Below are 13711 nucleotides of genomic sequence, written 5' to 3' on the forward strand. Positions count from 1 at the left end.
CATTTTCACTACCTTTATTCATAAGGATTTATTCTGGTCATTGTAAGTGCCACACACATATATTATATATTGTTTTTTTCAGGAGAGTCTAGGCTATTCAGATCTGGAACCATTTCATGTATTAATACTAGCATTGATTTTATTTTGATTTTTAAAGAATTAAAACATAAAACGTGTATTATAAAAATTCTTATATTTCGACATGTATCTCACCACAGCAAGCTCACAGCTCTACATGCATTTCATGTGTGTGTAGGGCAGACTGTCCTGAATCGGGCAATATAATTGCCATGTTGGAGGGATACTCTGGGGCTGAGCAATTTACAGAAATATTTGCTGTGTGATTTACAGAAATAAATGCCATTTTTTATTTAGTGATGAAAAATGACCTTTCCGCGCTCCATATCTGTGACACGAACTGATCTGACCTGACTTGACCCGAGGTTGCATGTTAGCCTGCGTGCCTGTGTGTATGCAGTCATAATAATTCTCAACTTTTTACTGCATTGCCATGAACAAAGTAAAGGCAAAAAAGGTGTTTATTTGTTGAACAAATTGGGATGCAATGTGAGCCTTGAATTGGATGCCATGCAGGAATTTGCTAGGATCTCAAAACCGGAATATGAACATGCTTTGCCATAGAGAAACACATGATAGCATTGGATTATAAACATGCTTTGCCACAAGAACAGACAAAAACGTGGGGTAAGTCCAGCTATATGAAGTTATTATTTTGCTGTCACTTCGTCTGTTTTATAACCCAGAAGGATGTACTTGGTATCAAATGATAGCTCTGAGTCTCCTCTTTCATCTGACATGCGTGGCATATCTATGCGATCACGGGTCCGCGAGTAATTCAAACGAGAGAATTGAGTGTGCAGGTTGGTTTGTGTACATGACGTTATTATTTTGCAGTCACTTCGTCTGGTTTTATAAGCCAGAAGGATCGATAAACATGGTACCAATGGATAGCCCTGTGCCCCCTCTTTCATCTGATATGCTTGCCATATCGATGCGATCACGGGTTCGCGAGTAATTCAAACTAGAGTAATGTGTGTGCAGGTGAACGCAGAGGAGTATAGACTGTAAATATGATGCAATTTGATTTAATTTCATGATTTTTTTTAATTTTCATACTTGATCGTACAGACAAGTGTGTAGTCTCGTTGGAAAGCCCCACTTCTGCTCTGTCGTGCAATAAAGGTTTCATCTCGCTGCGATGAACCGTTCCGGAGCAATGTAACAGAGAAGAAAGGGTGTGTTTTTTGACGCACTTTGCGTCAATCGGGTTCTAAGGGTTAAGCTGCCATCGCCATACTATTTGCTACGATATTCACCTGTTAGAAATAGAACAAGTTGCTATTTCCTTTTTTTTCGTGCAGTGGATTAGACTATCAAATCGCTCGTTTGAACAGTAACAGTAATCCAGTTCTTTCGTGGTTTTAAATATAGTTGTTTCTGGCCTACCCACGAGAGGTTCAGTTTGTCAGTTTCACTTGCGCAGACACGTAGGCCTACATTGACACTACATGGACACTCTAATAGGCAATTTAATGTTATGCTTCTATATTTTATGACACCAAAATTAAGAAGTATGCTATATCTTGATCGGGAAAACGTTTAGTTTATTTTTCTTTCATCCGATAATAGCCTGCTGCAAATTAACAGACAGAAGCACAGCAGGGCACGCCTAAAATGAAAATGAATGAATGGAGCCTCGCTTCTCGCGTCAGTCAGGGAAAACACTGTTCACCAAGTCACGATGATCAGCTATCCAGCAGCAGTGTGTGTTGTTTAGCCTACGCTGAGTGTAATCTTAGGTAATGTTATGTCATGTATGAGAACTAATATTGCCTGGCAATAGCCTACTACATTGAAATAGCGGCGGCCATGTCTCCAGGCATTTTGGTGTTAAAGTTAACGTTAGTTTGCTTTGCATGTGAACATGATGTGACTTGATGTAGCCTACGACACGAAGCAGTAGCCTAACATTCCCTTGAACTAAAATTAGTATTACGAATAATTTAGAGATTAAAACCATGTAGCAAATTATAGCCTAATGACATACTACAATTATAGCCTTATGATATATTACAAAAAAAAGTCGAGTCCTCGACGAGTCATCGCGAGTGCGAATGAGTCCGAGTCCAAGTTCGAGTCATTCAGTGCTCAAGTCCAAGTCAAGTCACGAGTCTCTAAATTTAGCTAATGACTCGGACTTGTGTGTGTGTGTGTGTATGTGTGTGTGTGTAGTGTGTGTGTAGTGTGTATGTGTGTGTGTGTAGTGTATGTGTGTGTGTGTAGTGTGTGTGTGTGTATGTGTGTGTGTGTGTAGTGTATTTAATGATTCATCCTGTCGGTCTCTGGGCAGGGTGCTGTTTCCTGGTTGGTGGTGGATGAGCCGGATGCATCAGCAGACAGCGCCCCCAGCAGTCTGAGAACGGTAATGCAACACACCTCTCCACCTCTCTACACCTCTCCACCTCCGTCACCTCTCTCCACCTCCGTCACCTCTCTCCACCTCCGTCACCACACCTCTCCACCTCTCTACACCTCCGTCACCTCTCTCCACCTCTCCACACCTCCGTCACCTCTCCACACCTATTTCCACACCTCCGTCACCACACCTCTACACCTCTCCACACCTCTCTCCACCTTTCCACACCTCTCTACACCTCCGTCACCTCTCTACACCTCCGTCACCTCTCTCCACCTCTCCGTCACCTCTCTACACCTCCGTCACCACACCTCTCCACCTCTCCACACCTCTCTACACCTCCGTCACCTCTCCACACCTCTCTCCACCTTTCCACACCTCTCCACCTCTCCACACCTCTCTCCACCTCTCTACACCTTTTCACCTCTCTCCACACCTCCGTCACCTCTCCACACCTTCCACACAAAGATAAATAATACTGTGTAAATGGTGATTGGTGGATGGTGGGTGATTAGTGATTGATGGGTGATTGGTGGGTGGATGGTGGATGAATGCTGATTGGTGATTGGTGGCTGATTAGTGATTGATGGGTGATTGGTGGGTGGGTGGTGGATGAATGCTGATTGGTGATTGGTGGCTGATTAGTGATTGATGGGTGATTGGTGGGTGGGTGGTGGATGAATGCTGATTGGTGATTGGTGGCTGATTAGTGATTGGTGGGTGGATGGTGGATGAATGCTGATTGGTGATTGGTGGGTGATTAGTGGATGGTGATTGGTGGGTGGATGGTGGATGAATGCTGATTGGTGATTGGTGGCTGATTAGTGGATGGTGATTGGTGGGTGGATGGTGGATGAATGCTGATTGGTGATTGGTGGCTGATTAGTGATTGGTGGGTGGGTGGTGGATGAATGCTGATTGGTGATTGGTGGGTGATTAGTGGATGGTGATTGGTGGGTGGATGGTGGATGAATGCTGATTGGTGATTGGTGGGTGATTAGTGGATGGTGATTGGTGGGTGGGTGGTGGATGAATGCTGATTGGTGATTGGTGGCTGATTAGTGATTGATGGGTGATTGGTGGGTGGGTGGTGGATGAATGCTGATTGGTGATTGGTGGGTGATTAGTGGATGGTGATTGGTGGGTGGATGGTGGATGAATGCTGATTGGTGATCGGTGGGTGATTAGTGGATGGTGATTGGTGGGTGGGTGGTGGATGAATGCTGATTGGTGATCGGTGGGTGATTAGTGGATGGTGATTGGTGGGTGGGTGGTGGATGAATGCTGATTGGTGATTGGTGGCTGATTAGTGATTGGTGGGTGGATGGTGGATGAATGCTGATTGGTGATTGGTGGGTGATTAGTGGATGGTGATTGGTGGGTGGATGGTGGATGAATGCTGATTGGTGATTGGTGGCTGATTAGTGATTGGTGGGTGGGTGGTGGATGAATGCTGATTGGTGATTGGTGGGTGATTAGTGGATGGTGATTGGTGGGTGGATGGTGGATGAATGCTGATTGGTGATTGGTGGGTGATTAGTGGCTGGTGATTGGTGGGTGGATGGTGGATGAATGCTGATTGGTGATCGGTGGGTGATTAGTGGATGGTGATTGGTGGGTGGGTGGTGGATGAATGCTGATTGGTGATCGGTGGGTAATTAGTGGATGGTGATTGGTGGGTGGGTGGTGGATGAATGCTGATTGGTGATTGGTGGCTGATTAGTGATTGATGGGTGATTGGTGGGTGGATGGTGGATGGTGATTGGTCGGTGGATGGTGGATAGTGATTGGTGGGTGGATGGTGGATGAATGCTGATTGGTGATTGGTGGGTGATTAGTGGATGGTGATTGGTGGGTGGGTGGTGGATGAATGCTGATTGGTGATTGGTGGGTGATTAGTGATTGATGGGTGATTGGTGGATGGTGATTGGTGGGTGGGTGGTGGATGAATTCTGTATTCCAGCTCAATACCAGCTGCTTTCTCCTTTGTCATGTTGAGCTGAAGTTGATTTGGGAGTTTTACTGCTTTTTGCTCAGCTTTTATTTTGACATGTTACACATACAGAATGAATGGGATGCTGCATTCACTTGCTCATGAGGAGGAGAATAAGAGGCTGAATGTGGAGCAACGCTGGCTTGTCCTAGACGCTTCAGAGTAAAGGGTTCTCTGGGATAACGCTGGCTTGTCCTAGACGCTTCAGAGTAAAGGGTTCTCTGGGATAACCGAGCCGTTTGGAGAAGTCGGAGTTCTCTCTGCTGCCGTCTCAATGGTCTCCGGCTCTCCGAGCGGAACTCTGGTTCTCTTAGCGGAACCCTCTGCCTCCATTTGGTTTTGCTGTCATCTAAGCTTTGTCTTTCTTTGCTGGGACTGAAACATTCTTTTTTTTTTCACCCCCCCCCCCCCCCACAGCCGCGGGGCAAACAGGGCAAACGTAGTCCGTCTCCACCTGGAGCACCGCCCAACCGCCCACACCACAGGTACTGCTCCCCCGACTCCACATCGCCTCCACTGGGAAGGTGCTGGAACTGCATCCTAAGGGTGCCACTGGGAACAGATATGACAACACTCAAAAATGACATAGCTCCCTCTAGTGGCTTGGAGTAGTAGTACACATGTCCCATTGACCTAATGGTCCTTCCTTAGTCTGAACAGGCGAACCCAGTGGCACCCTAGCGCAAGTTCTGCCATCTCACCAGCATCCGCATCACGGAACACATCGGGTCTTTTGCTGCCATTTGATTTGCTGCTTGAACCACCCCATGCCTGCAGGTGGCAGTGTTGTATGTGGGGAATTCATTTGTTTACTTTAGCATTGCACCAAAGTGCTTTACATAAAATAAAAACAACAACAACAACAATAATAATAATAATAATAATAATAATAAATACAAATTAATAATAATAAATACAAATTAATAATAATAATAGTAATAAACCATGAATAGGCTAAGTAAAGAAGATAACAAACTTAAAAACTCAAAGATAACAACAGATGGCCCTTGTAGCCTAATGATACTAATGAACATAAAAAATTAAATGAAAATAACATAAAATAAATAAATAATTGGGGGAGAGGTGAAGGAGTCAGGGAGTGTTCAAAGCTAGGGAGAAGAGGTAGGTCTTTAGGTTGGATTTAAAGCTACTGACAGTGGGTCAGCATTTGACATCATCAGGAAGGCTATGACCCTTAGTGACCCTACTCCACTGAGCAGTGCAGAAATATAAAAAATATCTGTTTGGATATTATACTATTATGGGGTACTGTATGTATACATTTGCTTATCAATGGCTAAGATGCTTAATTTCTCTCCAAATAGCTCTCTAACAGAGGAGATAGTTCTCACAGAAGAGATAGTTCAGTACCTGACACAGTTCTGTTAGGAACCACAGTGAAGGGAACCAAGTCAGGGCAGTTCCCAGGGCAGTTAGAGAAAGAAATCTACTGAGACTCAAACAGGAGCGAGAGACAGAAATCTGCTCAGAGCCCAATAGACGTGTAGCAGCTAGGCACTGACGAGGAGTCTGCCACCCCCCCCCCCCAGAGAACAGGGTGTCTTGTGAAATAGCAGCTAGGCACTGACCAGAGAACAGGGTGTCTTTTGAAATAGCAGCTAGGCACTGACGAGAGAACAGGGTGTCTTGTGAAATAGCAGCTAGGCACTGACCAGAGAACAGGGTGTCTTGTGAAATAGCAGCTAGGCACTGACGAGAGAACAGGGTGTCTTGTGAAATAGCAGCTAGGCACTGACCAGAGAACAGGGTGTCTTGTGAAATAGCAGCTAGGCACTGACCAGAGAACAGGGTGTCTTGTGAAATAGCAGCTAGGCACTGACGAGAGAACAGGGTGTCTTGTGAAATAGCAGCTAGGCACTGACGAGAGAACAGGGTGTCTTGTGAAATAGCAGCTAGGCACTGACGAGGAGAGAGAACAGGGTGTGAGGGCTATTTGCTATATTGGAGATTTGACTCCACTCTGCTGTTGGCCTATTCTGTGTTCCTTACATGTTCTTGTGTGTGTGTGTGTGTGTGTGTGTGTGTGTGTGTGTGCTTGCCTGTGTGTGTGTGTGTGTGTGCTTGCGTGCGTTGATGTGTGTGTGTGTGTGTGTGTGTGTGTGTGCAGATGGCCCGGAGGCTCTGGCTGTGGTTCTTCCCATTCTGAGCGCTGCTCCTCCCAGGCTGTGGGTGGCGCTGTGGGCCGGCACTGTCAGTCCTTCTTCCTGCGTGTGCTGCGGGCTGCTCTCCCTCTGCAGCTGCTGCTGCTGCTGCTGCTGGCGTTGGCCTGCCTGGTGCCCATGAGCGAGCAGGACTACAGCTGTCACCATGCCAACAACTTCGCCCGCTCTTTCCACCCCATGCTGCGCTACACCAACGGACCGCCTCCCATCTAAACTCCCCACTGCCCCCTAGAGGCCTGGAGGAGAAGGACATCTAAACTCCCCACTGCCCCCCAGAGGCCTGGAGGAGAAGGACATCTAGCTATCTACATATATCTATCTATATCTATCCATCTCTCCCTATCTACCCACCTACCTATTTACCCACCTAGCTATCTACCCACCTACCTATCTACCCACCTAGCTATCTTTATCTTTAATCTTATTTATTGCATTTTTAAAGATCTCTTGTGGGCTGCTGAGGGACTGCACCCTCAGTAGAGGTTGGTTTGCTGTTTGCCTGACTGTATGGAGCACTACTGCTATGCTTTACTGTTGCTAAATCGGCAACGCTGCTCTAACCACGTTTGACCCTCCCTGCTTCCCGTAGCACTTGGCAGGTTGGACAGAGTGGAGTGCTGTGGCGCTTGCTTAAAAGCCTGATATTAAAGGTGCTCTAAGCGATGCCACTTACTGCGAACATCACCTAACCAACCGCTAGCTGTCTGTGTCCTGAATACACTGTAAAGAAACGCAATCTCTGTGGACAGCCCAGGCTCCAAAAACGGCAACAAAAACAACCTGGGCAAACCTAGCCCATAAAAACATAACAAACTGTTCCAGCAAATCACAGACGAGATGCGCCTTTAGGAGAGTTTCAATTGTATGGGAGCAGCACGGGAGGGAGGGGGAGGAAGTAGCGAGCTAGCTCTCTGTTTTGTTTGAAAGTCAACAGAAGTGACGTTACCCAGCATCGCTTAGGGCACCTTTAACCTTTAACCCTTAGTGTAACAGCACAGAGCCTTTATGGGGCCACCTGCATGGACAATATCCCTTTAGGCCAAGAGAAAGTTATTTATTTTGTTCTATTTGATTTGAATCTGGTTTATTTTTGCAGTATTTAATAAAAAAGACTCACTTGTATCTCTCAAATGGTTTGTAAATGAAGAGTTTGAAATGTAGGCAGTTATTTTTTTACCATGTTTTTTTTTACTTGAAATTCTTTGGTTTGAAACATGGCAATCACAGACTTGGCCAGTGGGTGTACAGTAAGTGATGGCCCTCATTGGAAATGAGCTTGTTCGTAATCATTTAGAAGTTATAAAACTGTAAAAAAAACAATGAAATCATGTGATTTAGTATTTATGTCTGTACAGTTTGCTAATGCTGACATTAAACATTAAACATGCTTTTGTTTGCTTTGAAAAGTGATTTCATGTTTTTATTTTTATTTTTTAAAAGAAACATCAATCACATCAGTAGGGCTGAAACGATTCATCGAGTTACTCGAATAATTCGATTACAAAAATTACTCGAGGCAAAAACCCTGCCTCGAAGCCTCGTTAAATTCCTATGATGCGCACTATACGCGCAGGGATCTGACTGTTCCACACGGACCGTTGTTCAGGAAGCACACCACTAGCGCGAGAATCGTGATGCATTCTGAATTTAGCTGGCGCGATTGCGGAGTGAAGATGTCCATAAATGGCAGAGAATGTCTAAAGTTTTCAAGTAAAGTTTTGGGATCATTACATACTCAAAAAGGAAAAGAACAAGCATCTGAACCTAAAACATCCACTCCATGCTGTTTCACCAAGCATCAAAAAAGTGGGCTATCTATCAATCTATCTAGCCTATCTATCTATCTACGTAGCCTATAGCTACATTGATGTTGGCTGGTTTTAATCACATACTGTATTTGTAGCGATGTCGTGATATAATGTTTAGCTTTGATGTTTTTAAGTAGTAAACTTATTCACGTTCAATTGCGTGCACACACACACACACAGGTTGCTAGGTTACCATAGGTTACCAAGGCTCACCCCAGAAATTATTTTTTAGTAGCCTAATGGTAAAATTATTTGTTAGTAGCCTAATGGTAGGCTATTTTTAGTAATGGTAAAATTATTTGTTAGTAGCCTAATGCCAAATGCTGCAGGTGTAGAAATCTACATAAAACAGATATTTACTTTGATGTCAAGTCTAGATTACAGCCTGAAACTTGTTGTGCATATTAATACATTAAATTGCTTTCCCTCTTCTCCCTCCCAGCACTTCACAACATAGTATGGACAGCTTTGTTTGCCCAGCTCAGTCATGCACAAGAGGCTGCAATTTTACAGAGAGCATTTTGAACATTATTTAATTGTTGGCACTGGCACTTATAAACACTAAATGGGTAAATTGCAATAAATGGGCTTAGTTTTGGAGCCAAATGTTGGAGTTAGAATAAATACCTCTGTGCCAATTGCTTGATCATTTTACAGCAATGTAATTTTCGTTATGCATTATTTGTTTTGGTCGTTTAAAAATGCAAAAAAAGAATTATCCGATTAATCGATCGATAAAGTGCTAGATTAATCGATTACAAAAAGAATCGATAGCTGCAGCCCTACACATCAGTGGGCATAACATCATAGATCTTTATTTGGGCTCTTTAGGTCTTTATTTGGGCTCTTTAGCGGTCACCACAGAGTGGGCATAACATCATAACCTGACCCTAGCCAGATGAATTTCGTTCCGCTTAGCTCCGCTACCGATTTTATGGTAGAGCCAATCAGGACGCAGGGCGGGAGTTTTATAGATGTGACATAGCGTAGAAGCGACTATGAGAGACTGTTGGTTGGCTTCGATGTGAGTGGTTGAAGTAGCACGTCACTAGATGACGGACAAGTGGCTTATTCAATCATATGCAAGCATTTTTTGATTAGGCCCAGCCTTCTGAAGCAACACTTCAATGGATCGGTTCCAGATGGATGAGTGGAGCTAGGCGGAGCGAAATTCATCTGGCTAGGGTCAGGTTAATAACATCATAGGTCATCACAGAGTGGGCATAACATCATAGGTCTTTATTTGGCCTCTTTAGCAGAGTGGGCATAACATCATAGGTCACCACAGAGTGGGCATTACATCATAGGTCTTTATTTGGGGTCTTTAGCGGTCATCACAGAGTGGGCAATACATCATAGGTCTTTATTTGGCCTCTTTAGCAGAGTGGGCATAACATCATAGGTCCTTATTTGGGCTCTTTAGCGGTCATCACAGAGTGGGCATAACGTCATAGGTCATCACAGAGTGGGCATAACATCATGGGTCTTTATTTGAGCTCTTAAGCAGAGTGGGCATAGCATCATAGGTCATCACAGAGTGGGCATAACATCATGGGTCTTTATTTGAGCTCTTAAGCAGAGTGGGCATAACATCATAGGTCCTTATTTGGGCTCTTTAGCGGTCATCACAGAGTGGGCATGTCATCATAGGTCTTTAGCGGTCACCACAGAGTGGGCATAACATCATAGGTCATCACAGAGTGGGCATAACATCATAGGTCTTTATTTGGGCTCTTTAGCAGAGTGGGCATAACATCATAGGTCCTTATTTGGGCATAAACACTGTTTACTGAACAGCACTGACAACATTAGAACAGAACCAGAGACAGATCCAATCAGGGTGGAGGTGCAGAACAGAACAGGATGGAGGTGCAGAACAGGATGGAGATGCAGACACAACAGGATGGAGGTGCAGAACAGAACAGGTGTGTGTGTTGTGTAGATGTGTTTTTGTAGTGTAGATGTGTGTGTGTTGTGCGTAGATGTGTTTGTGTTGTGTAGATGTGTGTGTGTTGTGTAGATGTGTTGTGCGTAGATGTGTGTGTGTAGTGTAGATGTGTGTGTGTTGTGTGTAAATGTGTGTGTTGTGTAGATGTGTTGTGTGTAGATGTGTGTGTGTTGTGTGTGTTTGAAATGTAGGCAGTTATAAATCAAATAAAACCCCCTTAGCTGTTCCAAAATAAGTGTAACCTACAGACTCCAGTGGCTTATTGCTTTTCTAAAATGGTTACTACATATCGCTGGCAAGATTTCATAAAATAAAGGCACAGCAACGGGAAATGTAAAGATTAATACATAGATAATCATTCTAACATCAAGAAATATACAGTATCTCCTCTATCGGAATGGTTGCAAAGCAACGTTGAAACGCAGCATTTAACTTTGACTTGAAGGGTTGTGTTGGGGTTTTATAACAGCGTTGAACACAATTCAGCCAATCATAATCAAGGTCTGGAACTATCCGTTTTAGAAATGTGTGTTGTGTAGATGTGTGAGTTGCGTATAGATGTGTGTGTGTGTGTTGAGGGTTATCACACTTAACACATCTTCAGGTGCAAAGGAAGAGGACTCCTAGCCTACAGCCTCAGGAGTCCTAAACTTCAGCCTCTGGTTTAGAGGAAGAAGAGGCTGCCAGGAGAGCTCTGATTTAAGACACTGTACAGTTCATATGTTTTATATACAGCCGGGCTCGGACTGGTAATCTGTACAACCGGGCAAATGCCCGGTGGGCCGGTCCACATGTGGGCCGTTGACCTCCGGGGTTTTTTTTTTTTTTTTTAAGTTATTTAGCCTATTTGCGGCCCGTCATGTAGACCTAGGCTTAGCCTATAAATGCAGTTGCATCCATTTGGCTTGGGGGGGTGACAGGTCAATCATTTTGGCCTCTTCATGACAGGTTCAGTGTGTGTTACGATCGCGCCCCCCTGCCCCACCCCTCAAGTGGATTTGTCCAAGCAGCCGCTAGGTTTGTGGGGAAATATAGCCGAGTCCATGCATGGTAGCCTAGGCTGCTTTGTGGGGAAATATAGCCGAGTCCATGCATGGTAGCCTAGGCTGCTTTGTGGGGAAATATAGCCTACGAGTGCATGCATGGTACCCTAGGCTGCTTTGTGGGGAATATAGCCGAGTCCATGCATGGTAGCCTAGGCTGCTTTGTGGGGAAATATAGCCTACGAGTGCATGCATGGTAGCCTAGGCTGCTTTGTGGGGAAATATAGCCTACGAGTGCATGCATGGTACCCTAGGCTGCTTTGTGGGGAATATAGCCGAGTGCATGCATGGTAGCCTAGGCTGCTTTGTGGGGAAATATAGCCTACGAGTGCATGCATGGTAGCCTAGGCTGCTTTGTGGGGAAATATAGCCTACGAGTGCATGCATGGTACCCTAGGCTGCTTTGTGGGGAATATAGCCGAGTGCATGCATGGTAGCCTAGGCTGCTTTGTGGGGAAATATAGCCGCGTGCATGCATGGTAGCCTAGGCTGCTTTGTGGGGAAATATAGCCGAGTGCATGCAAGGCTATGAGTGCATGCTAGGCTATGAGTGCATGCATGGTAGCCTAGGCTGCTTTGTGGGGAAATATAGCCGAGTGCATGCTAGGCTATGAGTGCATGCTAGGCTATGAGTGCATGCATGGTAGCCTAGGATGTATAAGTGCCCTCCCCAGCGGACTGGTGTTCACATCATCGCAGTTTAACCGTAAACAGCAATCAGAGGTGTCTAGTTTTATTCCATAAATATATTGTTTTTATAGACGTAAGTTGCACGCGCTACGAAGAGCTTCCATTTACTGCACCATTTTTCATTTAGTCAAGCAGTGACATGTGGTTTAATCAGTGTTGGGCAAGTTACTTCAAAATCTTAATATATTATGTATTACTTATTACTGTCATTTCAAAGTAATTCATTACATTATAATATTACTGTCTCTGAATTGTAAGGCATTACACTACTATTGTATTACTTTTAAGTTACTTTTACCAAAATATCTAGAAATATGGATTTGGAATTGTAAATGCAGTTTATTATACTCAATGCAGCTCATTGCACTTCTAATGGAGGGTGATGTGGTACAACATAATGACTGAGCTAGGCTTAAGGCTACAGTAGAATGCAATAGGTGCAGTGATGGCTCATGATGCAATACAAGGAACAATCATAGCCAGAATTTTGTTTAAAGAAGACAAAAGGTCAAAGTCTGGTCAATTGTGACAGAAATGCTCTAACTTTAGGCTTAGGCCTACTCATTAAAATCAACAGAGAGCCCACTACCTGTATATTGTAACCCAAAACTTAAAGACATGTCAAGATAGGCTACACAGTGCAGCTACTGGCCATTTTGGTGCCCTAACTGGTGAAATACAGTATTAACCTAAGTATGTCATCATATGGCCAACTATAAAGATGTAATCTGCCTGTTCCCAGGGATGGGTAGTATTTCTGAAACATGTAATATGTGTTTCAAATGCAAAATAGTATTTTGTCATTTGTATTTTATTGGGTTGAAGGAAATGGCTCTGTATTTTGTATCAAAATACTTTATTGGTGTGTATTTTTGTATTTTAAAAATACTGCAAAATACTAAATGTGAAAAACACAAAAAAAGTAGATACTACACACAGGTGTAATGAATAATTGGTAATTAGGCAACAATGGTTTATTTTTTATCGCAATCAGCTAATGTGAGAACAGCTGTGTTCAACAACACTTACAGCTTTTCAGTGACGGCTATTGCTGAAGCATCAGCCCTGGTCTGAAGCACTGGTGTGAAGTGGTACGCAAGTAAAGATGAGCAAGTTGACCTGTGAAAGTTCACATAAGGACACTGACAAAGGTAACCATGTCCCATTGTCTCCATGCCAATCTTTAACAAAAAAATGTCAGATATCTCAACCACAATGACATCAATAGATGGTAAGGTGTTGAGTGTGTTTGAATTCCCTTCCTTGTAGCATCCTTTTCTGCATTCCACAGTGGGGAGAAGTTCACCTTGTTTAATTAAATAACAATTCTATTTCCTTATTAGCTGCATACTTGAGGTTGGAGATATTAAGGCACGTCAAGTCTCTCACATACTGGAACTTCAAGATACATAGCCGTATGATTTTCTTATTCAGGTCTGCACTGGACTTGAATTACGAATTTTGGCACAGATACACAATTATAATTTTGGCCTATTGATTATAATGTGGTTAATTGAAAGCTCTGTCAGTCATTTGGATAAGCATCAGCTAGATGACTAAATGTAAATGTAAATTCTTGATTTATTCTTAATTTTGATCACACTACATC

At 43.8% G+C, this 13711-nt stretch overlaps 1 protein-coding gene across 1 annotated transcript in view; it reads left to right on the plus strand.

The window, feature by feature from the left end:
* Nucleotides 1-8013, plus strand: part of syne1a (spectrin repeat containing, nuclear envelope 1a) — a 153761-nt gene extending 145748 nt beyond the window's left edge. Inside the window, exons 67-69 of the mRNA XM_076273134.1 lie at nucleotides 2372-2443; nucleotides 4848-4915; nucleotides 6559-8013. Of these exons, the coding sequence (XP_076129249.1) occupies nucleotides 2372-2443; nucleotides 4848-4915; nucleotides 6559-6826 (408 nt within the window). The 3' untranslated portion in view covers nucleotides 6827-8013. The remainder of the gene's footprint in view (nucleotides 1-2371; nucleotides 2444-4847; nucleotides 4916-6558) is intronic.
* The last annotated feature ends 5698 nt before the right edge of the window (nucleotides 8014-13711 follow it).

The sequence above is a fragment of the Alosa pseudoharengus genome, unplaced genomic scaffold (genome assembly GCF_046254945.1).
Source record: "Alosa pseudoharengus isolate Yale_2024_CS ecotype anadromous, Long Island Sound unplaced genomic scaffold, YU_APseudo_1.1 YU_APseudo_1.1_scf_7, whole genome shotgun sequence".
NCBI lineage: Eukaryota > Metazoa > Chordata > Actinopteri > Clupeiformes > Clupeidae > Alosa > Alosa pseudoharengus.